The sequence below is a fragment of the Paramisgurnus dabryanus genome, chromosome 2, assembly GCF_030506205.2.
Source record: "Paramisgurnus dabryanus chromosome 2, PD_genome_1.1, whole genome shotgun sequence".
Taxonomy (NCBI): Eukaryota; Metazoa; Chordata; class Actinopteri; order Cypriniformes; family Cobitidae; genus Paramisgurnus; species Paramisgurnus dabryanus.
In genome coordinates, this window is record NC_133338.1 from 42,244,220 (window position 1) to 42,269,390 (window position 25,171).

The 25,171-nt window shown below is 38.6% G+C and overlaps 3 protein-coding genes across 4 annotated transcripts in view; all 3 read left to right on the forward strand.

Annotated features, from left to right (window-relative positions):
* Positions 1-721: 721 nt before the first annotated feature.
* Positions 722-3,683, forward strand: cited1 (Cbp/p300-interacting transactivator, with Glu/Asp-rich carboxy-terminal domain, 1). Its single transcript, XM_065289089.2, has 2 exons — positions 722-949; positions 2,070-3,683. The coding sequence occupies exon 2, from the start codon at positions 2,083-2,085 to the stop codon at positions 2,548-2,550; it is 468 nt and encodes a 155-aa protein (XP_065145161.1). The 5' UTR covers positions 722-949; positions 2,070-2,082; the 3' UTR covers positions 2,551-3,683.
* A 2,987-nt stretch (positions 3,684-6,670) lies between these two features.
* On the forward strand, positions 6,671-12,970 carry rps4x (ribosomal protein S4 X-linked). The gene is made up of 6 exons (XM_065289088.2): positions 6,671-6,828; positions 6,956-7,136; positions 8,674-8,771; positions 8,904-9,075; positions 9,172-9,329; positions 12,817-12,970. The coding sequence occupies exons 1-6, from the start codon at positions 6,802-6,804 to the stop codon at positions 12,916-12,918; spliced, it is 738 nt and encodes a 245-aa protein (XP_065145160.2). The 5' UTR covers positions 6,671-6,801; the 3' UTR covers positions 12,919-12,970.
* Positions 12,971-14,387: 1,417 nt separating this feature from the next.
* Positions 14,388-25,171, forward strand: part of nhsl2 (NHS-like 2) — an 83,119-nt gene continuing 72,335 nt past the window's right edge. Inside the window, exon 1 of one of the 2 annotated variants that reach the window (XM_065289082.2) lies at positions 14,388-15,030. In XM_065289082.2, coding sequence (XP_065145154.1) covers positions 14,766-15,030 — 265 coding nt within the window. In that variant the 5' untranslated portion in view covers positions 14,388-14,765. The remainder of the gene's footprint in view (positions 15,031-25,171) is intronic. The other variant, XM_065289083.2, reaches the window with a different exon arrangement.

The following is a 25,171-nucleotide window of genomic DNA, read 5'->3' on the forward strand; positions in this document are numbered from 1 at the left end:
AACGTGAAGCAGAAGTGCCAGAAGTACATTTATCTAAATTCCAAATCCAACTTAATGATGTTTAATCAAAATTTTGTTTTGCTGAAGCTAAAACTAACTTTGTAAAATAAAAATAAAATATTTAGAAGCGTGTTTTCTTAAATGTTTTTTTTCTCAGTCTCCCATCTAAATATGTTATTTTCCTGCCTTTGAAATGAATGTGTGTCTATGAATGATGATTTTTTTTTAAGTGAGCTATTATGGGAACCGTGATTGAAGTGTGTAGTGTAGTGTGTGAAAAGCGAGCATCTGTCCTTTCTGCGCACTTTAGTATGGTGATCATCAAATCCCGGATGTGGATCTACATTAATCTGTGATGTAAACGTGTTTATTTCCACATTACACACATTTTGCGAAGTATAAATGAGACTTTTTCATCGATGCTTTTTAAGCTGTACGTTTTTTTATGATGCCCTGAAATCCTTGCCTTTAAGTATTTAAAATAGTTAAACACGATCAAAGCATCTGGTACTGTCGTTGTTATTATTATTGTAAGCTTGTTTATTGTTAAGTAAAATTACAAAAATGCTTAAATAGGACAAATGGTTTGTTATTTGTTAGCTCACACCTGCCCGTTCGACTCATTTCTCTTCTGAGTCCAGTTCCATACTCCATGTCGTGTTTTAGAGCGGACTCGGATCTCTTGAGAGAGTCGAGTGTGTATTTAGGCTAATACCTTTGATTCAGTAACAGTTCATTGAGGGAGCTCTGGTGGAGCAGCACAGGAAAGCCTGGAAATATTTCTCAGACTTCGTATTAAGCCTTGACTTCGCATTTGTACATGACAAATACAGCAATAGCATTTTTGAACGGGTTTATTTTTGCGCACCAGTTACTTTATTAATAAATATTTTTTTTCGTCACACTGGATTTACAAAACCAACGCAAGTCGGCAATTTCTCCCGTCAAGGCAAGTTAAGCAACAACCTATTTAAGTAATTTTACGAGTTTTGTTTTACTACATATATTGTAGTATTTTATATATGTAGTGATATACTGTATTTCCATTATTTAAGATTATATTATTTAAGGTGTAGTTGTGTTTAGTCTTTATGTCTGACTAATTGACATTTAGGGTAATAATTATAAGAAAGAGAGAGAATTTGTCTGCAGTACATATTAAACATCGTCTACTAAATACTAAATATTATGCAATAACGTAAGTTGTGTTTTATTCCCTGTATACGTCAGTTAAGTGAATGACACCTAACTCTGTTTTATCTTAATTGATAAATAATTGACTAATTTAACTGACACAGATAACCCCTCATTGAGCTCCAGGCAGGTAAGTTATTGTGGCACAGGTTTGAGACAATAAAAGGAGCATTGCACGAAAACTTTTTAAAATTATCATATACCCTTTTAGTAATACATTAAACAATCCATTTTGCTATCTTTAACAAATTCCAAACTACTATAAATCACTATTTTAAGGTACTACATGCCTGACAATTACTTAAGTTATAGTCTATGTTGATATTTAAGCTTTTTTATCTCTTTTTGTATCATTTGTACTAATGAGGTTACAAGCTTAACCATGTTGTATGTGACTGCTTCCAGGCCATGAATAATGAACACAATAAGCTAAACACAAAGATCTCAAGCTGAATGCCCTACAGCTGTCAGGGTCTGTGAGATGAGCCTGTGTGTGTTGCTGGTTGCTGGAGGTCTTTTGCAGCTGCATGCCAGCCTTCAGCAATTATGCCTATCTCAAAAAATAGACTTAAGTGGGGATGGAGGAGAAGCACTTAATCATATGTGCTTCACACAGTACTTTTCCTTTCAGTGTGTGTGCATGTGCTCGCTCACACATAAGAGACAGAAAGGATATTGAGTCACAGGACAATGTCACAGATTCAGCAATTACCCCACATCTAAGAGATCATGAATGGCTCTACTGATTATTTTATCATGTCATATGACTTGCTTCACTACTGAGCTATTGATACCCTCCTGTCTTGTGATATCCAGTAATTATGTTTGCTCATTTCTAAATTGCAGATCTTAATCCTTCCTTTAATTTCCCTCAGGTGTTTCCAGGTGATGAGCTCACTTCTGCTGTCTAGTTCCACCATGAAGGACCGTGACTCCCTCTCCCTCCTGCACTACACCAATTCAGGAAAGACGAACCCTCAGTTCCCCTCTGCTGCCCTCCACCCCAGCACTCCTGTGTTGGCGAAACCCCAGCCTTTCTGCCTTCAGTCCGGTCAGCATCTCATAGCCTCCATGCAACTCCAGAAACTCAACAGCCACTATCAGAACCTGGGCGTATCTTCTGCAACTACCACTGGACCCAGCAGAGGATATGGAACCTCTGTGTTGAGCCCAGGACAAATTGCTACCCCTGGAGCAGCACAGGGACCTGGGATCATTGATTCTGATCCTGTGGATGAAGAAGTTCTGATGTCACTAGTGGTCGAGCTGGGTTTGGACCGGGCTAATGAGCTACCAGAGCTGTGGCTGGGTCAGAATGAGTTTGACTTCATTGCAGATGTACCGGCTGGTTGCTGACCCTCTCTGCTTCTCTTCTGTCTTCTGCTCGAAATCAAAGCGTCCACTGAATGGCAATTAGATTTGCCTTAGAAAAGAATATTTAACCGTCAGATTTGAACCGTCAAGAGCTGGATACATATATTTGCTGTTTTGGAAACCAGACTTAAAAAACTTGAAGAGCCGTCTGATCTAAGTGAGACTCTGTTGTAGCGTTGTCTAAGTGGATGAAGAATTTATTTCTGAGAAAGTCACCAGGTCTGAGATTATGTTTGTAAAACAAGACTAACCACAGACGGGCACCATAAAGGTCATATGGCCAAGCCTTAAGACCCCCCCCCTTCACAGAAGTCTATTATGTTCCTAAGCCCTCCCAACTCATCATGCTGTGTGTGATATAGATTTGAACTTTGCTCCCTAATGTAAGGATGGTGGGGGAGATACTCAGTAAATATAGTTTGTGGAAGACCACAGGTTTCAGTTACATTTGGTCGCTTGTTGCCTGTTGGTCTTACTTCTATCCTGATGAATAGTCAGATTGTGATACAGGTTTGTAGATTAAGGCAGTTGTGAGCGTAAAGGATTTAGAAAATATCTCGCTAGAAGCTGTCATCGATGGTCACAGAGGAGATCCATGCTTTGGTGGTCACAGGGGAACTCGACCTGCTTAAACGCTTTCCATGGTTAAATATATAATGAGAAACGTGTCTGTTTACCCAACAGCCTTTATGCTGTGATGGGCTGCTTTATTTAAATAAAAAAATTAACATGCTTATTCCAAAAATTAAAAAATGCCTACAAATGCATTCTAATATTTTCCTGAAATCTACTTTTCTTTTCTTTTTGTGTTGTAGGCTGTATGAATAAAATAGTTTAAGGTAATGTAGATTTAAACAGGCCTTTCCACAATTTGGCATTTTTGCATGCTTTATCCATTTTCATGGATTACCCATGTGAAGACTGAGAGATTATTTTTTTGTCTGACATTTGTCTTTGTTTTGTAATTTGTGATTTACTGAAACTTAATCAAATATTTTTCATTTAGCACTTTTCTTTTGACCATTTATTTTTCTACATAAGAGATTACGTATTATATTTAAATGTGTGTACTTTTGTATTTTTGAATGTCAGAAAATAAAGCAAACAAAGTATAACCTTTTGTCTCTTTCTTTCACATAACAATTTTATTGAGATTTTGACATACAACTGCAGTGAGTAGCCTAACAATAAACTGTTCTGGGTGCCAGACCTTAAACAATATAAAGTGTCAAAAGACAATGTAACGTAATAAGGTGATTATTTAACACCTTCAGACCCTGCATCCACTGGAATGGACATTATATGTTTTGTGGTTCAAACCAATAAAAATGCCGATCAGCCAAACAAAATAAGGCAGACTGATTAAACACTGGAAAAATTGTCTGAGGGGGTTAAGAAATAATTTAATTCAGAATGTACCCATTCAAAAAGAGTTTAATTACTTTGTTTGCACAGTGTTGCATGTCCAGCTGGTTATTACTGCCATCTAGTGGCCATGTCATTAACACAGCGCCTCGTCAGAAGTAGGCATTCTTTACGAGCCCATTAAAATACCCAGTAAGGGTTAAATATAAATAAATCAACGAAACAACACGTTTTTATAGGATAAAGAAGAAAAAAAACTAAATATAAAAGTTTAGAGGGCCCTCCTTTTCCAATATCAGAAGAGGCCTGTTGTCAAGCCTGGAGGTTTAGAACTTGGTGTTAAAGGAAATACATTGTTTTAAATTCGGCCTTTTAACTCTATTTTTCATGATTTCAGATTTTTGAGGACTCGTATAATGATTGACATATCATATTTACATTAATTATTTTTTTATACATTTACAATACACTCAGCAGCATACATGTCTTAGTCTTGCACAGGTCTTTGTCACACAACTAATTCCCCATTGGCAAAACTAAAGAAGAGTCAATTTTACATTTGTTTTATCAGTGTGAACAGAAAATACCTGCAATTGTTTTTGTACAGATTACAGAACGTATGATTTTCTTTCAGACACTCATTCTAATATAATTTTTTATATTAATAATAATTTTATTGCTTAATATTCACAAAGGCAGACCAATGCAATCTAAGCCCAATGTTAGTGTATTTTTTTGCTGATATAATGTCCCAAACAATCGATTTTTTTATTTTCCTTTTTTTTATTATTTTAAAAGCTGTGTTTAATTTAAATATTTTGATGTGAGCTTTAGGTACAGTGAGTATTGAGGATAGGTTTTTGTTAAGCCCAGACCTATTCCTTTTCGAATGAGGTGAGATTTGTGTTAATTTGATATTTTTGTGTGTTGTTATTTACTTTTCCTGTTTCTCAGTCCAAAATAAATAAAAAAATGAATTAAATACAATTTCAAAACATACGCAAAAAGCATTATAAACATAATTTTTTAAACAAATTAATTTTAATAAAATAATTTTCACTGTGAATGTTTGTTATGATTATATAAAGTGTGCTATAAACCTCCCCGCTAGATGGCAGACACTCGTACTGACGTTACAAAAATGTGCGATTGGCCCTCTTTGCTACCGGTAGTTCAGTTTATCTTCTTCTGACAGGAAGTGAGTGGTCCTTTTCCGCAGACTCCAACATGGTGAGTGCATAACATTCACGATTCCCCTCTAAAGTAATCCACAATCATCAGAGTTTTATATGAGTGATGTATAAGATTCATGTATCAAATGTTACCCTTTTACCACATATAAGACAAATGCTACATATATTTCCTTGATAAAGTGTCGATGGAGTGTTTTAAAGATTAACAGAAGAACACTAGACTCCATCAGTCGCTCTCTCCTGTTAGCGCTAAACGGGACTTGCCATTTCCTAATGCTGTATTGAGACATTTAACTCGCTTAATAAGCTTAACTATGCAGTAATTGTTTTTTATAACTAGCCATGTAACTCTACGTATTAATTATCGCGCTTTATATTTTAAGTATCAGTTAGCTGTAGTGATGGTCAACCCGGATCTTTTTAAGGATTCGGGTTATTCTGAGTCACTCACTAATATGATCCGGGTTGTGCGAGTCACTCGAGTCACTTGAGTCACTTCCAATTCCAATCGCTAAATCATACTAATGCCAACCAAGCAACTCAGATCACGCATGCAGCTACGAGTCTACGACTCCTCTGCTCGCAAAAAACGGCTGGGGAACTCGTAAAAAACATGCATGTCCGTGGTAACATTATCAATAACATAATTGTAAAAGTTCGGTGTGTTTAGTTTCATTTCATAATGACAAATATATCAACACCACGTTTAGAAGATGTCAGGCTTTGTTGACTTGGATGTGAGAGGAACGTGTCCTGTTTCAGATTGACTTAAAAGATCCACGATAGGTTTCGGTTAATGCAGCCACACAGTCACTCATCCACGCAAGAACATGATCTTGTGATTGAGTCCCAGACAGAGACGCCCGCTCCTGCACGGGTCCTGTGAGTGAACCACTCGCGTCACTCTGAGTGACTCAGTCAACAAGAGGAGCTGTGTATGTCCGTCGGTGGCGGATCTTTCCAGCAGCACTGCTGCAGCAGTCCTCGGATTTAAAATGTTTAAACATTTGCAGCTTCTACCCAAAACATTGTGCCAGTCAAATATTGCAACAGATTAGCCTACATGAGTCAATGGGTTAATAACACGAGCAAGGCATTTCCTAGTCCAGGAGTTGAGTCACTCTCTGTGTGAATCCCCGAGCCGCCGACCAACTCATTGTCCCGCGCATGCATCCCTTTGTACACGGACTCGGAGCTGCAGGAAATTACGATCCGGAATAGCAGCTTTTTGCTCACTCGGTACCCCCAGTTGACATTTGGAGATGTAAATTAACTTGTTGTTGCAAGTTATAGAACCTATGGCAGCTTATGTAGAGTTATTTGTTGTAATTCTGTTGTAAACATTTGAAGAGCTTTGTGTTTTATACAATTTCTCATTCTTAATGCAAAATCTGAGAGGACTCAACTGACTCGGGTTAATGGTCACTAGGACTCATGGTTCTCGAGTCATTTTAGGGATCGGATTAAATGATCCGAGTTTCGAGTGACTCGCTCATCACTAGTTAGCTGGACGGTTGCTAATGGCCTTGTCTAACGAGTGTACGTACCGGGCTCAGGATAGTTTTACATCTATGCTAACTTGTTTAATACATAACTTGACTAAACTGACCTACGTCTCGTGCAGGCCCGAGGACCGAAGAAGCATCTGAAGCGCGTGGCAGCTCCTAAACACTGGATGCTGGACAAACTCACTGGAGTCTTTGTAAGTGTTGCACGTGTATTTGACGCATTTAATTTCTAAACACATGTTCGTGTTTGGCGGGGTCTAAACAACTCAAAGTCTATATTGTTGTTTATATTGAGTCTTCTCGTTATTATCGGTTTCATAGGCTCCTCGTCCATCCACCGGTCCCCACAAGTTGAGGGAGTGCCTGCCCCTCATCATTTTTCTGAGAAACCGTCTCAAGTACGCCCTGACTGGAGATGAGGTCAAGAAGATCTGCATGCAGAGGTTCATCAAAATCGATGGCAAGGTCCGCACTGACATCACCTACCCCACTGGGTTTATGGGTAAGTTCTGTTGTTGTTTTAAGACACCTTTTGTACAACTGTTGTCTTTGTGTATATTCAATGACCTGTGGAAATTACAGTACATTTACATTGATATTGATGCTGATTGCAGTATGCAATTCTCTTGAGGTCCCGTGCCTAATATTGACTAGAATAAGAGAACCTCTACATTGCAATTCCCATTGGTTTAACATGCAACACTAATCTAAAGGGCTCTTCACATTTGAAATGGTTAACCCTGGGTTTTTGCTAAACCCCAGGTTAATGGGATCCTGGGATATACTTAACCCACGATGACCATGGGTATACATAATCTGACGCTTCAAACAGTGCATTCCTAAACCCTAGGCTAACATGTTAATTTGCATATTTGTGGTGTCAACAGTTATGATTGGATAAAAAGCTATGTCAAACTGACTGAATTAAAATTAAGCGCTGCCACTTTAAATTTCCGCTTGTCTCGCGCTTCCACATCTGTGACTGAACAGGTAGCAATGTACATCTCTCTTGGCTGTTTTAAGCATCCTGGGATGTCATTTTTACTCCAATTCAGTTTTTTTCAGTACACAGATGGGGATGTGAGGTACGTGCACTTTAGTTTTTGATTGGCTGTTCGTTCTAAGTCACAAAATTCTAACCCTGCTTCGTTTCACACTGCATGCATTTGGCACCGCAATGTGGGGTTAACCCCGCATAGGCAGGTTATTCCTAGGTTAATTTCAGTTTCAAGTGTGATACTCCTTAACCCAGCGTTCAAAGTGGGGTTTAGAATGAAGATAACCTGGGGTTAAGCACAGTGTGAAAAGCCATTAAGCATGTTGGTGACATGGACATTTCATCATCACAGACAGAACGCCAGTACTATCTGCAAGTTAATTATGTATTATTGATAAATTGTCACATTAATTCTTCAGATTTATAACTAACAAATGGTGTCAAATGAAAAAACGATAACCTAGTGACTTGTTGTGTGACATGGATAAATTTGGTGCTTTTTCCAAGTGGCCATACTGTTGTTTTTGCTTTGGCAAGTTGCAATCATGGATCTCATCTCCATGATTCCTCTCCTAATGTAATATGGGCCCAGATTTAATTTTCATATGATAGAAGCAGCATTTTTTTCATCCACATAACTATTTAATCCATCTCAGTAATATGAAAATAAATGACTGATGTTGTAGGTGTCATATTTAGGACGTGGAACCCAAAAGGTTTCAGTCTATAGATTTTTTTGTTGCAGTCTAAATTGTCTTCTGGTACTGAAATGCCTCTGTTTGGCTGCATTTGTCCAATATTGTTGGAAATGCAAGGTTTATTATGCATCTACAGTATAAAGTTTGTGATGCATTATGATTGGATTTTAAACAGTTGTGTTAAATGCATAACTGCTAATATTGCATTTACTTGTTAAAACACACTCCTCCTTTTTCATGCATCCATACTTTCCTAGTGCTAGCAGGGTTTTAATCTGCCGTGATGTTTTGTCAAGTGTTATTAACCACAATTTTTTTACATTATGAAATTTTGTTTTCTTCAGATGTGATCAGCATTGAGAAGACCGGAGAAAACTTCAGGCTGATCTATGATTGTAAGGGACGCTTCACAGTTCATCGCATCACAAATGAGGAAGCCAAGGTGAGATTGTAAAGTTATTTTTGGTACTGCTGATGTCCTCTGTATAGATTTAGTGAAATATGGACAAGATCAGATTTGGTGTGAAAGTGAAAATGTTTTGAAGTAATGCTACTGTCCTGATTTCCCTTTTAGTACAAGTTGTGCAAGGTGAGGAAAATTCTCGTTGGCACAAAGGGAATCCCACATCTGGTCACCCACGATGCCCGCACCATTCGTTACCCTGACCCTATGATCAAGGTCAACGACACTGTCCGCATTGACTTGGAAACTGGCAAAGTTACAGATTTCATCAAGTTTGAGACCGGTTAGTGACTAGAAAAGTCTTTTACTTCAGTTGTGCTGCTCTCTTGTTTTAATCGCATCACTTAAGTATCTTTTTCTCTTTCCTCCGTGTAAATAGGTAACATGTGCATGGTGACAGGAGGTGCTAACTTGGGGCGTATTGGTGTGATCACCAACAGAGAGAAGCATCCCGGCTCCTTTGATGTGGTGCACGTTAAGGACAGTACTGGCAACAGCTTCGCCACCAGGCTCTCCAACATTTTTGTCATTGGCAAGGTGAGTTGAAGATGATACACAAGTCTGTTTTGGATCAATTGCTTTGGAGCAAGTGGATCAATCGTCTAGCATTTAAAGGGATAGTTCGGCCAAAAACGATATTAAACCCATGATTTACTCACCCCCAAGCTGTCCGAGTTGCATATGTCCATCGTTTTTCAGACAAACACATTTTCGGATATTTTATAAAATATTTTAGATCTTTCAGTTGATTAAATGTAATGTTACGGGGTCCAGCAATCGTCCACGACCAAAAGTCCAAAAAAAGTGCGTCCATCCTTCACAAATTAAATCCAAACGGCTCCAGGATGATAAACAAAGGTCTTCTGTGGGTAATCCGTGCGGTGTTGTTGTAGAAATATCCATATTTAAAATGTTATTAATGTTATAAACTACCTTCCGGTAGCGCCGCCATCTTAGACTCAGGAGAGAGTATTAGCGTAGTGTACGCACTTTTCTTAGTGACGTATGACAAATTTGGAGGGCGGGGGCACAGAGCAGCAGCAGAGAAACTCTGTACGCTGCGTAAGCTCTCATCCTGAATGCGCATCACTCTAAGATGGCGGCGCTACCGGAAGGTAGTTTATAACGTTAATAACATTTTAAATATGGATATTTCTACAACAACACCGCACGGATTACCCACAGAAGACCTTTGTTTATCATCCTGGAGCCGTTTGGATTTAATTTGTGAAGGATGGACGCACTTTTTTGGACTTGAAGGTCGTGGACTATTGCTGGACCCCGTAACATTACATTTAATCAACAGAAAGATCTAAAATATTTTCTAAAATATCCGAAAATGTGTTTGTCTGAAAAACGATGGACATATGCAACTCGGACAGCTTGGGGGTGAGTAAATCATGGGTTTAATATCGTTTTTGGCCGAACTATCCCTTTAACAAGCAAAGGTTTAGTATAGTGTTGGGTGATATGCCCCCATTTTGAGATTGTCCTATCGTCAGCCTGTGAGATCACGATAGTGAGGGCCAGTAGTTACTAATTTATTTCTGTGATCATTTTTGACTCATTTATGTCAAGTCACTTGATTGGTGTACAAAAAAGAAGCAAGGGCAACACTGCCATGACCGCAACCTTCTTAAAACTGATGCAGTTAATCAGTGCACGTTATTAACCCTTGTGCATTGATCAAATTTACTACCTTTCCACACACACACACACACACACACAATAATATGCTTTTATTATGGAGTTATACTCCATATAACTCAATGTACAAGTCAGAAATTAAGCTTTGTTTTTGCACAGGGCTACTAAAGGGTTAATAGTGCCACATGGTGATAAACTGTAAAAATTACAAATTTGACCTCTTAGCAAAAGGAAAAAACACCAACATTCAAAAATGCATGATAAAAAAGTGTCATAGCTCTGCAATCAAAAAATGTGGTTATAATGGAAGTCAATGGGGCAAAAACAGCCACTAAAAATAAATGAGGGAGAAAAAAATAAAAACTGATGCTACACAAAAACAAAAAATGCTTCAAAGCCAATGTTTTTACCAATCTTAGACATGTCCAAGACTGTGAAAAGGGTAAACAAAAGTCCAGTTTTTCACTCTTTATATATTGAAAATCTGTCATTTTGTGTGTGTTTTTTCCCCAAATCAGTGACACACCTTATAAACTTGGCAATTAAAGAGTTAAAATCATGGCATTTTTGTGAAGATTTGGTAGTTTTGATCAGTACTGACGTTGATTAACAGATTTACGAGAAAAAATTTGGAAAAAATATTCATCTGATACATTTTTACAGCCGTTGAATTTAGTGGATGTTTTCATCCACTAACAACACGAAAGGGTAGTAAATTTGCCCACGGTATATCGTTGAGTTTTTAAAAAAAATCAAAGCATTTTCTTAAAATATATGTAAATATAAGATTTGTCATCAAAAATCATTCAATTTGATAAAACAGAGAAAAAGTTGTGGCCAAATTAAGAGTAAAAAAAACCCTCTAGTGGATGAAAACATCCCCAACAACACATAAGGGTTAAATTTCTGCGTGCCAGGGAGCGGAAACAACACACTCACTGGTGTTTAACCCTCTGTACGCTAACAACCTCTCCAGTGCAAGAAAATGTCAGAGCCGCGTGTATTACAAGCTCACCTGCGAGGAAGAGTAGGAGTCATGCACATTACAAGTTCAGGTGCTTGGTGGTGTCCATGCTGCGTGCATTCAGGTCGGAGCAAGAGTCCAAGGCACGTGCATTAAGTCCAGGTGCATGCGAGAAGGAATTCACACGGGTTTCAAGCTCTCTCACGCAAAGCGAAGCCCACAAACCCATAGCCTGGTCCAACCAGACTCTCGTACATTCATTTCATTTGTACAGAGAGTCTGGCCACGCTCCATTGCAAAGCGTTACTTCCGTTAAGGAGGGTCAATTGTTGAAGTTTAAAACTATTAGATCTGCCCAGAGTCACTCAGGATCTGCCAAAGCCAATCGCTAACGTGTGGTCGTGACGTATATCATGCACCGAAACCGGACGGAAACAAGAAGTCAGAATAATCAGACAAAACTTAGCAAACCTGGTTCTTGCTCCGGCTTTAACTTCTGTATATTCGACAGTTTTGCAACAACAGACCGAATAGCTTTTCTCACGTCTTTCTCCGCTGCCATTACTGAACTACAACTCAAACTGACGCACGACCTCAACGTCATCGTTCTTAGCCACCCCCATCTGTTCGCTGATTGGTCCTGCAGATTTTTGCAGGAGAAAACGAAACTCTATAGAGCCATCCCAGACGTACTGCTGAAGCGAAATGAAAATTAAGCGGAAGCACGTAGGAGGGCGGAGCCAGGCTAACAAACCCTCTCATGTGTGAAAAAGCATGCAATGTGCATGTTAATGTGAAACTATGATGATAATAATTGTCACCAACTATCGGCATATAAGCCCGATATTGGTAATATGTCTGACGATCGACGATACATACTGTCGTCTATTGGCACAACCGTAGTTTAGCATGTGCCTCTAAAATCTGACATTTAGTGCCAATCTTACTAGTTGAATTCTTTTAGGCCTTGTCGCAGACTAAAATGTATGTTTGAGCTGTCTTAACTGACAACAGCTTGCTCTGATGTATCTTAAAATCAAATTAATCTCAAGATGCACACCAATGTTTTTTCTTTAAAAATCCGTGGTACATTAAAAAATGTCTAAGAGCAATGCTGTTTTTTGTGCTGATCTGCATTAGTCTTAAGTGCTTTGAACTTCATGTGTGCTGAGAAAATATTATTTTTTACTTTTCTGTAATTTTTAAACTTTGTAGACCCATGTGTTGTGCTTTTCTTTAAACGTGTGATTTTGTTATATGGGACAGGTGAAGCTCCTAGTGTAAAAGTCAGCGTCATCCTTTTTTTGTGTGTGTGTAATTAACCTTTATTTAATCAAGTGCAAATGTGCAAGTTTCTTAATTAGCTTAAACAATGATTAATAACTTCTAATACTTACATTGCTCTCTCATCAGGGCAACAAGCCATGGGTGTCTATTCCTCGTGGAAAGGGTATCCGCCTGACCATTGCTGAGGAGAGAGACAAGAGACTGGCTGCCAAACAGACCAGCAGCTAAGTCAACAGACCTAGTGTGCAACCGTGATTTCAAATAAAAAAATTATTTACAACTTTGAGTTGTGTGTCTTTTGTGGCAAACAAAAGTTTTTTTTTGTGTGCGGCTTATAATTCAGGTGTTCTTTGATCTTAATATGCTACATTTGTCTAGTAAAGCTAGTTGCTGCATTTTGGGTCTCTTTTTTTTTTACATTTAGAAAAGCTAAAAGTTTGTTATAACAAATCTAGTGTGTATTTGCAAAAGAGTCTCTAGTAGATGATGTACTATGGGCATGATGGGAGATTTTTGTAAAACCCATCCAAAATAGTAACTGTTCAACATTAGCTAAACTCTTGTAATAACTTTGACAATGTATAAAATTGGAGCGAGTGGTTGATTGATATCAGCTAATACAAATACTTGTGGATCAGCTAAGTTTTTAGGTTTTAAATAATGATTTGAATAATTGTAAAAATGTTTGATAGTTTGAAGCACACCTGTGTTTGTTGATTTGTGCTTTATAGCTAAAGCTCATTTCCAGAAGGCCATATGGGTCCTGCTGAGCTTCAGCCTGTTTCTCCTGCAGCCTTTGGCCTGCCGGTCTACAGCGGCTCAGCACGGCTCACCTCAACACACATTGCAGGGGCTGTCTGCCAGAATATAATACAAACTTACACACAGACTCTTGTGTCCTTGAGTTTAAACATTCTGCTTTTGAGAGAAAGATGTCTGAATCCCTCACCATTTTTTAGTTTATGGACTCCTGCTCTTTTTCTCTGACCATATCAAAAATTATATAACCTTCAGATTTGGAAGCGGTTTATGATCATTTATCACCTGGGTATCTGGTGCTCCATTATAAGTTTGTAACCTAATAATGCCTTGTGTAAAAGGTACAGGCTGTGATTTGGACCTGCTAGCAAAATTTAATTTTATCAAAATAAAATTTGAGTACCAGACCACCTTATTGCTGTAAAGTCGGATCTGGCAGATACTGTATGTTCTTTCAGCCATTTGTGAAAAGACATGAAAGGAAAGAAAACTGCCCCTTCAAAAAGAAAAAAAGGGGAAATGAAGAAAAGGTCCACCAGGAGTGGTTCCTGTCATGCACTTGGGCCATGTGGACTTGGGTGGGGAACCAGGAACAATGAATACAGTCATACAGTGAGGCAAAACAAGCCCCAGATGTTTCCAATCAATTTCCCTGTATGAGATAAGGTTTCGTATGAAGCCATGAACAAAAACATGCTTGATAAGATTACTGCACATGGATGATGACTCTTTGCTTTTCTATCCCCCCTCTCATCTTTGTGATTTCACTCTCTTGCAGTCCACTGTGGAAAAACTGGATGAACAAAACATCTAGGTGAGCCAAGTTCTGGTCAGGGTGGGGGTGCGCGCGCGCCAGATGTGTGTTCTGGGAGGGGCACGTGCATAAGTTAAAATATGTGACAAGTGAAGGAAACGTTTTTCTTTGCAGAATTTCAGTTTTCTTTTTTCCGAAAAGCTGGAATTTTTTCTTTTGCCGTCCAAGTGCAGATGTTCAATTCAGTCTTCACTTTAGCAAAGCAATAGATAAAGTGGGTTTGCTTTTGAATGCACAAGTGTTCAGTTCTTGAAATATTCTGCTAGATAGGGTTGCAGGAGTGGGTGAGGTCTCAGTCATGGGAGTTTGGAGCCGTGATTTGGAGAGATATAATAATATGAACTGTAGAGCACCTCACAGCGGACAATCAATCACAATACACAAAATGCCTGCGCTGCAAGCGCAATCCCGAGCTGGAGTCTCCACCAACACACTTCACCGTTTCGAAAACACGCACTTTTAAGGGAACTTTAAGACAACTGGCGCCAAATTCAACACAAGGATGCCTTTTTGCAAGAGGACTATCGTTCCCACAGACGTGTGTAAGAGTCGCGGCGCGATCTTCACGGATCTGGTGGATGTTTGTGGCTTGACTCTGTGCGCGGTCCTCCGTCAGCTGTCGGATTTATCCCGTCAGTCGGTGAGCATCCTGGAGGAGCTGGAGGGAGAGCTCGCCTCCATCTGCTACCGCTCCGGAGCGCTGGAAAATAAACTTATCAGTCTGCAAAAACACATCTCGACGCTGGCCAGCAAACCTCCGTTCAGAAGTAAGAGCTCAAGCTTAACTTTTCGTCACTTACCACTTTCTTTATCGCTTGCATGCTTACATGCTGTCAAGTTCCATCTTTTGAGATGAAACAAGAAGTTTGTTTTGTAACAACACACAGCTTTACATTCACTCTTTGACAGATAAACATGAAAACAATAACGTGGTTCACATCTGGCAAAATGTAGGGATGCAGAAAAAGCTTTGTCTTATTTGGGTGCGTTTGTGACCAACATGAAAAAACTGGTATACTTTAGTATTTACTATAGTGCACTATAGTAAATACTTGACACTAGTAAAGATTAAAGTGTGCTAAAGTATTTATTAGTATTTCACAAAATATTATGGTAAATGTCAACAAGCTAGTAATTATTGTAATATATTATTACAGTACAGTTTAGAAAAAAGAACAGTGACAGCAGTTTACAAGTGGGTAAGTAATAAGAAGAAATTAAAAGCCACAAGTCTTGCTTGCGAAATCTAAAATGCTTCCATTCCTCCGTTCAATGTTTGCGGAAATAAATATGAGGAAAAAAATCGATTCTGCTCTTTGAGAATCGATTTTTAATCGACCACGTAAAAAAAAAAACGATTAATCGAAAAATCGATTTTTTTGCCCAGCCCTTGTTTATGTCTAGAGGAATTAAGCATTGGAGTTCCAAAACATTTAACATGGTAACCATGGTGTCCACCAGTACTTACTTAATTGTTGTTTTAATTCACATGCGGTAATTTTCAAGCTATTTTACAGTTTCAATGCTCTGACAATAACTAGGGTGTTTCAGGTACTATGGTGACCACCGTGGTACAATTCTGTACGTAAATAAAATCATTTCCACAGCATCACTTGTGACATAGGCTGCCTTGTTTTACTATTATTAACAGCCGTGTATCTAGGCTACATTTGGAAAGAGAAAGATGGTCCTCCCACAAAACTATTGCGCAAACAAAAGATGAGTGTTGAAGATGAACATCATGTGATGGTTATTTAAGTGTTAAGAGGATAATGAACAACAGTTTTACTGTTAATGAAGAGTAAACAAACGTTTTGACCACAGCCCGAACGAAGGCTGTTTATTATCAAAACATTGACACTAAAGCCTTTGTGTTTTACTTTCACATCTTTATTTGTTTGAGTCTTTCTGATTTGCATTTGAGACACATTTGGCATCTACTCCCCCTGACACCTCCTACACTGCTCTGTGATAAATCCTGCCAACTTTCACCATCTGAAGATGTGCAGGATATTTCCTCTGACCGTTTCCTTTGTTATATCAGAGAGAGAGAGAGTCTCTTGGTGTATTGTTTAACTTAACCCTGAGCCAGAGATATTTGGCAACGTGTGCTGGAGTCATTCTTTCCCTCAGACCTTATCATTTTACAGTGGCAGACCACAGGAGAAACACTGAGATTATCCTTCAAGTTCATTAAAAGTATCACTGATACTGTATTTGTTTAATACTGCAACTTTTAAGTGTTTGCAACTTGAGCTTCTGCTATGCTTAGACATGCTGAAGATGAATGATCCCTGTACACCGTGGAGTTTTTGGTGGGAACTCTTCATTGTGGTATGGGAGCTTAAATCTCTGGGAACCGTTTGATGGGGCCATTAGGTGAAGGAGCAGCTTGTTTTTACTGTGACTGATCCAGGGCCAGTTTTGTCATTGAATTTGAACAGTTATAGTTGACCCAGTAAGTCCAGTTATTTCCGTCTCATTCCTCAGTCGTGCATGTGAATTTAAGAGAAAGTCACAAGATCATGTTGAGTGTGCATTGGGGAAACCACTTTTGATCTTCATCTCTTGCCTGGGTTTAGGATCTCTGTAAATAAATACATTTCTACATGAGTGGTTAGTGTGTCGTGCAACTTTTTGAATCTGGTGTACAGATTATGGATGTAAATCTTAAATTGACTTTTTGGTTGATGCATGAAGATTTATATAGAGAGAACAGCTCTGACTTTTCGAGGCAAGGAATGCTGTGAACTGAAGTCTTTCCTTTTCCGCAGCGTCTTTTATAGTCTGTGAGATTAACTGGAATTTTAATAAGACCGTGTGAGACAGAGCAAGAGAAGTGGAATGAATAAGATGGCGGTTTAGGGACACACAGGGATTGAATGAAAAAGAAAGACAGCAGGCCGGAGTGTTCTGGGACAGGGGGAATAGTTACTTTTGTGATAAATTCAGGTGAAATGCATGCAGAAGAAACCATTAAAGACTTCCTGTCTTGGCTGCTTGCCCAAGTCCTCTTACTTACTTTATTCAGTAATTCAAATCGTCAAACTATTGCATTCCTGGCGTGGGTTCTTGTGTTGCTATAGAAATGAATTGTATGCTTTAAAGGACAAAAAAACAAGCATGGTGCTGGTTAAAAATGTGTCGCATCCACTAACACAGCACAGACAGATATTCCCCTTTAACGTACAAATTCATCTTGTTTTGACTTTTTTAAATATTTTAACAGCAGATGCATAGTAATCCGTTTGTTTGAAATAATATGCAAAAATGTGCAACAAGTCAAAGTGCTTCCACCTTTTTAAATGTTCATATGCTCCTGTGCTTTCATGTGCTCCTGTAGCTTAATTGGTATAGCATTGGGTTCAATCCCCATGGAGCACACATACTGATCCAGAAATGTGTTGACTGAATGCGCTGTAAGTTGCTTTGGATAAAAGTGTCTGGAAAATGCATAAATGTAACTGTGGTTGAGAAAGAGTTAAAGGGATAGTTTACCCAAAAATGAAAATTCTTCACACTGAAGGTGACTTTTTTGCTTAAATGTGAGCCATATCTGATTTTCTTTTGACAGTCTGAACAGCACAAATCAGATTGTTTTCAAATCAGACACAGGCCACTTTCATATGTGGTCCTAAATCGATACATATCTGATATATTGCAATGCGACTTTAGTCTGAACGGCCATGTTGCATTTCATCTAATTCTTACGAGCAGCATCCATGCTTATTTCCACACAGTGCGCTGCGTCTGACGTCATGTCTTTTTCTGCGCATGCGGGTCACTCATTTCAGGGCCGTATACAGTTCTATGCATTTAAATTATAATGTGAACAATGGCACAAAAAATTCAGATTTCTGCAAAACTTCCGAACTGAGCATTAAAGCAACACTATGTAATTTCCACGTAAAAATGACTTACAGCCCCCCCATGTGGTTGAAAAGCGCAACAGTGCCTGGTATCAGACACTCTTCTGCAGGCAGGGGGAGGGGCGGGGCTGTGTTTCCTACGCTCCACCGCCACTTTCAGAGTGTGCTTGTAGCAGCTAGGAGGCTGCTCAGGTTGCAGCAACAGTACAATTTGTCCAGTTAAAAGTTGTTCTATCACTGAAATAATTTTAAATACATTATTTAAAGGTAAAAAAACTACATAGTGTTGCTTTAAAGCCTGGGATACACTGGACGATTTTTGGCTTTCTGGCTTGTTTGTATCTAAGTTTAAATTATCCATTTCGCACAATGTGATAAAGTAATGATCTTATAGGATTGCAAAAATCCTGCAGTGTATCCCAGGCTTAAGACGTGAACTAAGGGTGAACTAAGCCGGAACTAAGTCTCAAGTTATTACAAACCTGTATGTTTCTTTATTCTGCTGAACAAACATTGCTCAAAATATATTCTTTTGTGATCAGCAGTACAAAGAAATTTGTAAAGTTTTGTAACAACTTAAGGCTGTGTACAAATGACAGAATTTTCATTTTTGGGTGAACTATCCCTTTAACTCGGCTATTGACAATATTAGCTTGTGTCTTGCAACTGAGGCAAGCTTCAAAACAATGTGTGTGTCTGTCTAGCAGATGCCTACAGAAATGTAATTTGAAAGAAACTCAGCATTAGCACGAAGACACAAGTCACAAGAGCTAAGATTGCGCTGTAAATTCATTGTGTGTCTGTTTTTATGTTGAACATATGTAATGCAGTGCTTGCTTGTCCTGTGCTGGCGTCCCATCTTTAGGCAGTTGTGCAACTCTTGGCAAGAAAGTCTTTGGGTTGAAGATGAGACCAGAGTGTGAGAGTAATACACTGCAGTCCTTCCAGCCCTTACTATGACACAATAGTGTTGTAATGTAGCAGAGGTCGACATGCTTTTGGGCCAGAGAAACATTGAAACATTGCTAAAACAGATAAAATACAGCTTAAAGGACAAGTTCGGTATTTTAGACTTAAAGCCCTGTTTTCAGATTGTTTATGGTGAAGTAGAATGGTTTTGACTGAAATTTCGACATTTGCGGCTGCCCTGAGAATTTTCGCGTGTTTGTGTTTCAGCTCAGACCTCTACAAAGGGTTTAATGGTGCACTGGAACAATCCTTCCAAAAATGCATTAAACTTTCGTTTAAAAAGACGTGAAACTCACCGAGTGGTCAGGGGTGTTCACTGGTATGCTCACACAAAAATCGCTCCAAAAGATGCATTCCAACAGGTTTTATCGTAGTTTTTACCGACTCCATTGACTTGTATTAGATGTCCTGTGAGCAAGGGCGTAGGAACCGGGGGGGACGGGGGGGACGTGTCCCCTCCAATATTGGAGACAGTTTCATTTGTCCCCCCCAAAAATTATTTGAAAAATATTTGATTTTAAAATCTTTAACTCGCGTGCTTTTATTTTGAAAGCGCAACACAGCGTCTTTTCACCGGCCCGCCCCACCCCCTCAACGGCTAGTGGGGTCTGAAACTGACGACAGGTCGTCTGAGGTTAATATAAAGAGACAGCAGCAGCTCAGTTTAAATGATTTCTTTCTACTGGGGAAGAAAAGAAAGAAAGGAAATGTCAGTTGGTATAAATTTTGTCCAGGAGGATAATTATATTTTATGTCTAACGTAAGCCATGGATTAAAGTTCTTCGTCAATTGCAAAATTTTTAAATTCACTTTTCATAAAGACGACGTGTATTCCCCTTGCTAAGCGGGATTTGATCAAAGCCTGGAGTGGAGCGAAAGCACGTTCTTCTCTTCACTGTAAGCATTCTGTAATCACTTCGCTCCGGGTTTTCAGACTGTAGTGTGTTAAGCTGGTAAAATTTGTGTCTTTGCACTGTATGCCTAGGGATTTGTCCCGTTGACCACTCGCGTCCCGTTTTTTAACTGATACGCTGATCTAATCAGTGACTGGTACATGTTTGTTAAACTTCATGTGGCGTCACAAGAACCTAGAGGCAGATGACATCAAAATCCTGTGAGAGCGATTCAAGAAAACATACGAGGAGACTGCTATCGAAATGCTTTTACGGTACTTTGATGTCATCCGCCTGTCGGTTCCAGCACCGCTGCCCGAAGTCGAACCCGCAGCATAAGCAGCAGTGCTGCATATCACGGCACATGATAATGATCCCCGACACCTGTCATCCAATCACAGACCCCGTCCCGTCGAGTGTACATTACAGGGGTGATATACGATTTCATATTTTCTTTTAATAAAGTGGGTAATTTACTGTAGCTGTTTCGCCTCAATCTGAAATGCCCCAAAAGTATTTCCAACTTTGCTTGGACATTCTCGTGCGTGAGTCACAGCCTGTACGCGTGTTTTAAATAGCTAAATCTATTTAAGATGTTTTTTTAGTTTGTCACAAAAATTAACATGAAGGGGATAACGTTTTTTTAACCCTTAGTGCAGGAGTCACAAGTTTGCTTTAGACATATAGTAATGGTTCAATTAAAGGACTGTGTTAAAGTAAAGCTGTAAATTAACAAACTATTAATAAACCTACCATATGTTGTAGGCATAAAAGTTATAAATTAGGAGATTAACTATCATTTTGACAAATGGCTTAAAACAATACAATGTATATTCACACAAAACCATACTTGCATTGCTGCTGTAGCCCACCTTTGGTCCTGTATTTTATAGTGACAGTTGGCAACCCTATATATGCCACATGAGACTTCAATATTGCATTAATAGCAAAAAAGTGGTAGCTTACTATTTATCAGAAGAAAATAAAATATAAACATGCATGCACTGAAAGTGTATTTACTGAAGTAAATACTGAAGTATATTTCAGAGATTAAAAATGGCATTTAAAATATGCAAACTGACAATTTTAAAGCAGTTTAAAACATCTCTCCTTAAAATGCTATTGGTCTCACCTATTTACATAAAGTGTCAGTTCACAAGACTTTTTTAAGATGTCAAATGTCAAATCTTTTGTGTCCCCAGAGAACATATGTGAAGTTTTAGCTCAAAATACCATATAGATAATTTATCATGTTAAAATTGCCACGTTGTGATTTTTTTTTTTTTCACTTTAACCCATGCCTTAGACTTGTTGATATTAAGCTGATGTTGTGATTCAACATTTAACTAGTAACGCTACACTCTTGCTAGGTAAACGTTGTTACTATTAACCTTACTAGCCAACAAAGGCTGGCGAAAATATGGCAGACTTTCCAGTAATGTAATGGAGAAAAGCGATTTGACACTAAAAACAGTATTTAGGATGATGATTGTAAAAGAACATGATGAGTTAGTCTGTCTGTGTGTTTTTTGCTTGTTCATGACATTCCCATCAGGATTTTTCTATACCTTGTCCATTTCCACTACTTTCATATTAGAGATAAGATGAAGTTCAGCTGGAAACTAACAGTGGTGACACTGGTGAGGGTGATGCAGGGAGAGCTAGCACTGAGCTCCAGGTAGGTGTTATATGAAGGGTGAGGTGATTTTAGATTGTTGATCATGAAAGGAAAGTTTGAACATGATTAGAAGTGAACACGTTAATTATATCATTTTAGTAGAATAAAGTATGTCGGTGAATGTTTTGCAGTGTATGACATATTTCTTTTCAAATCATTAACGGATCTGTCAGGTTTCCGATATGTGTCCCCCCCAATGTTAAACTCATTCCTACGCCCCTGCCTGTGAGGTACGGTATTACTCCGCGCCGGGAACTTTGTTTCTATTCTTGCAATTGGCAAAGGCGGATTAGCGCCACCACCTGGGCTGGAGTGTCTATTATTCAAGCTCTAAGCGGAAGAATGTACGGATGTGAGCCGTTTGGAAAAATAGGTCCACAAGTTAACAACGAATGCTAAAACAGCTGTTGGAAAGCATCTTTTGCAGCGATTTTTGTGTGAGCATATCAGTGAACACCCCTGACCACTCGGTGAGTTTCACGTCTTTGTAAACGAAAGTTTAATGCATTTTAGGAAGGATTGTTCCAGTGCACCATTAAACCCATTGTAGAGGTGTGAGATGAAACACAATCACGCGAAAATTCTCAGGGCAGCCGCAAATGTCGAAATTTCAGTCAAAACCATTCTATTTCACCATAAACAATCTGAAAACAGGGCTTTAAGTCTAAAATACCGAACTTGTCCTTTAAAGTGATAGTTCACCCAAAAAATTTTTTTGTCTTTTTTTACTTTGTTTAACATTGTTTGTGTACACAGAGTTTACTAAAAAGAAAGGTTTTGTACAACTGACTTTGGCTGTTATGGTGTCCGCTCGTCATCTCTGCCAGACGTAAATAATCGATTTCCAAATGCAAATGAATGAATCTCATATGAGGCTCCTTTTTCAACTAGAAGGTCAATATTGTTTTTCACTTGCGACAAAACAACGACTTATCCGTGCATTTTTATGGAACTATGCTTTAGGAGATATCAATCTTTACTCTCCTCCCTCCTTACGTCGCAATTGGAGATCGATACATCTTGACTGGGAAGAAGGCGGCGAGCGGCCGCTAAATCATTCAAAGTCAGTTGTTCAAAACCTTCTTTTTAGTTAACTCTGTGTTCACAAACAATGTTCTCAATGCTCAATGTTCTCATAGAGATTTTGATGCTCACAGCATATTGAAGGCATAGCTTCTAGTTTTTTTGCGACCACTTCAGGTCCTCAAAATGGCAGAAGACAAGTGAGTGACGTCAGCTGATATCCATGTATACACTCGGACATTCTCTACTTACACGTCCATTGAAATGCTTTGCAGTTAGTCAGTTTTCATTCATTTTTATATGTTTTTTCTTGTCATTTTAAGTTTAAAATGGTCAAACGGTGAGCATGGAGTACATGCAACTCCGACACTATCCCGAAAGGCTGGGCGACGTTGTGTATTTTTTACACTTTCCCAAGCCACATTTCAACCGAGATAACGTTAAGTGTCTTCTAAGCTAAGTCAACAACGTATTTGAACGTTATCTTTAACATCTCTAACGTAACATTAGCCTAACATTAGAAAACGTTAACGTTAGCTTCTAGCTGCGTTGTACATCATGTCACTTAGCTTCATTAATGTATCTGTAAATAATCGAGATAACAAATGTTATTTGTAATAGCATGTTGTGCTGAATGATTCATGTAAATACTGCAGTGTTTCCCACAGGATTTTTAAAGACTGTGGTGGTGATGACGTCACCCGCTAATTAGCATATATGTGACGTCATCATGCCGTGTTTGCGTTTGAGCTAGTGTTGGCACCTGAAATATGTTTCACTTCTACTCTTTGATCTGTATCTGTATTTGATCTGTATTATATATCAAATTATATTTTAAGCCGAATTAAGCTGTTTTAAATAGTGAAATAAAAATGTAAATGGGAATCATGAAAATTCTATTTGTGGGGGCCAGTGTTGATTCTGTGGTGGGCCACCACAAATAAATCAATGTATGGGAAACACTGTACCGTAGCACCAAACTAACTTGGTAAAGATGGTTAAAAGGCTTGTCCTGTAAACGTATGCAACTTAGACCTGTACATATTTAATTTGATCATGATGGCAACGAGGTACGGTTTATTGCATTTACACTGTGACCTGTACATTTTTGCCTGTAGCTTAGGCTTTTCATCGACCTTCTCAACAATAAAATTATTAATATAACCCTCCAATGCATAGTTAAGGCTCTTTCGGTGACTTCGAGTTCATACTCTTACTGTGACAGCTGCCATAGTGCCTGTCAACGAATGTTTATTATTTGTCCGAGTGAGTGGAGGGGGCGTGGCTTATCCATAGGTCAATTGGTGATGTAGACAAGACCGACATTATCATACTTCCTTCCGCTTCAGACTTACACCCTTAAAGTTAACTCCTGTAAACAACTGAATCTTTCAAACATGGTAAGCAGCGTCACGTTTCTGGCTGACGTCAGAGGTATTCAGGCCAATCACAACGTACAGATTAGCTGGCCAATCGGGGACACAGTGCTTTTTAAATCCATGCGTTTTAGGAAAAGAGTGAAATCTGAAGCTACAAAAATGTACGGAATGTGGAAAATAATGTGGTTTAAACCATAAACTACACAAACACATTATATTATACCAAATACACAAAATAACGTTGTTTTAGCAATGAAATAGGTGCTCTTTAATATATCATTTACATTAAAAAAAGTTTTGTTTTGCTTTAAATTAAATCTTTTAACATAATTTGATCACCTGCCGGTTTAATTGTGACAATATTTGTACATAATACAAAATGCATGCAAACGATTAGATGTGCTGTTGCACTTGGAGGCCATTTCGCTAGGTTCTTCAGTGATAGTTCCCCCCAAAATTAAAATGATGTCATCATTTACTCGCTCTCATGTTGTTCTAAACCTGTATGAGTTTCTTTATTTTAAGAAAATAAGCACACAGCTGACAGTACACATTTACTTTCATAGTATTTGTATGTGTGCTTACCATCATTTATCATATATAATAAAGAAACTCACACAGGTTTAGAACAACATGACAGGTGGGTAAATGCTGACAGAAGTTTGACTTTTGGGTGAACGGTCCCTTTAAGTGTGTTTTCATAAAAAGCTGGAAAATGTCAGGCGCTTATATTCACTGTGTGAATCTTGTTATGTGTTTACTCTGTGTTCTCCTTTTAGATTCATATCGAGAATAGAGAAGCTACATTTCCTCTGGGCCCAATCCCCCCACCCCACACACAAACATATCTCTGAAACTCTGGGTAAAACCAGTCAAGTGGTTGTCAGAAGCCATGTACTGTTGCGTCATACTGTACTTCATTTGATCATATGAACCTAAAAGCCGTTATTACATTCAAAATGCTCAGTCTTTACAAACCCAGAGAATAGCTACAGATGCACATTGGCCTGAGGTGATTAGAAGCATCCACATAATCTTAAAAAACATCCACAGACAGAAATGATTATATGCTTGTAACCATGGCAACCTGACAACAG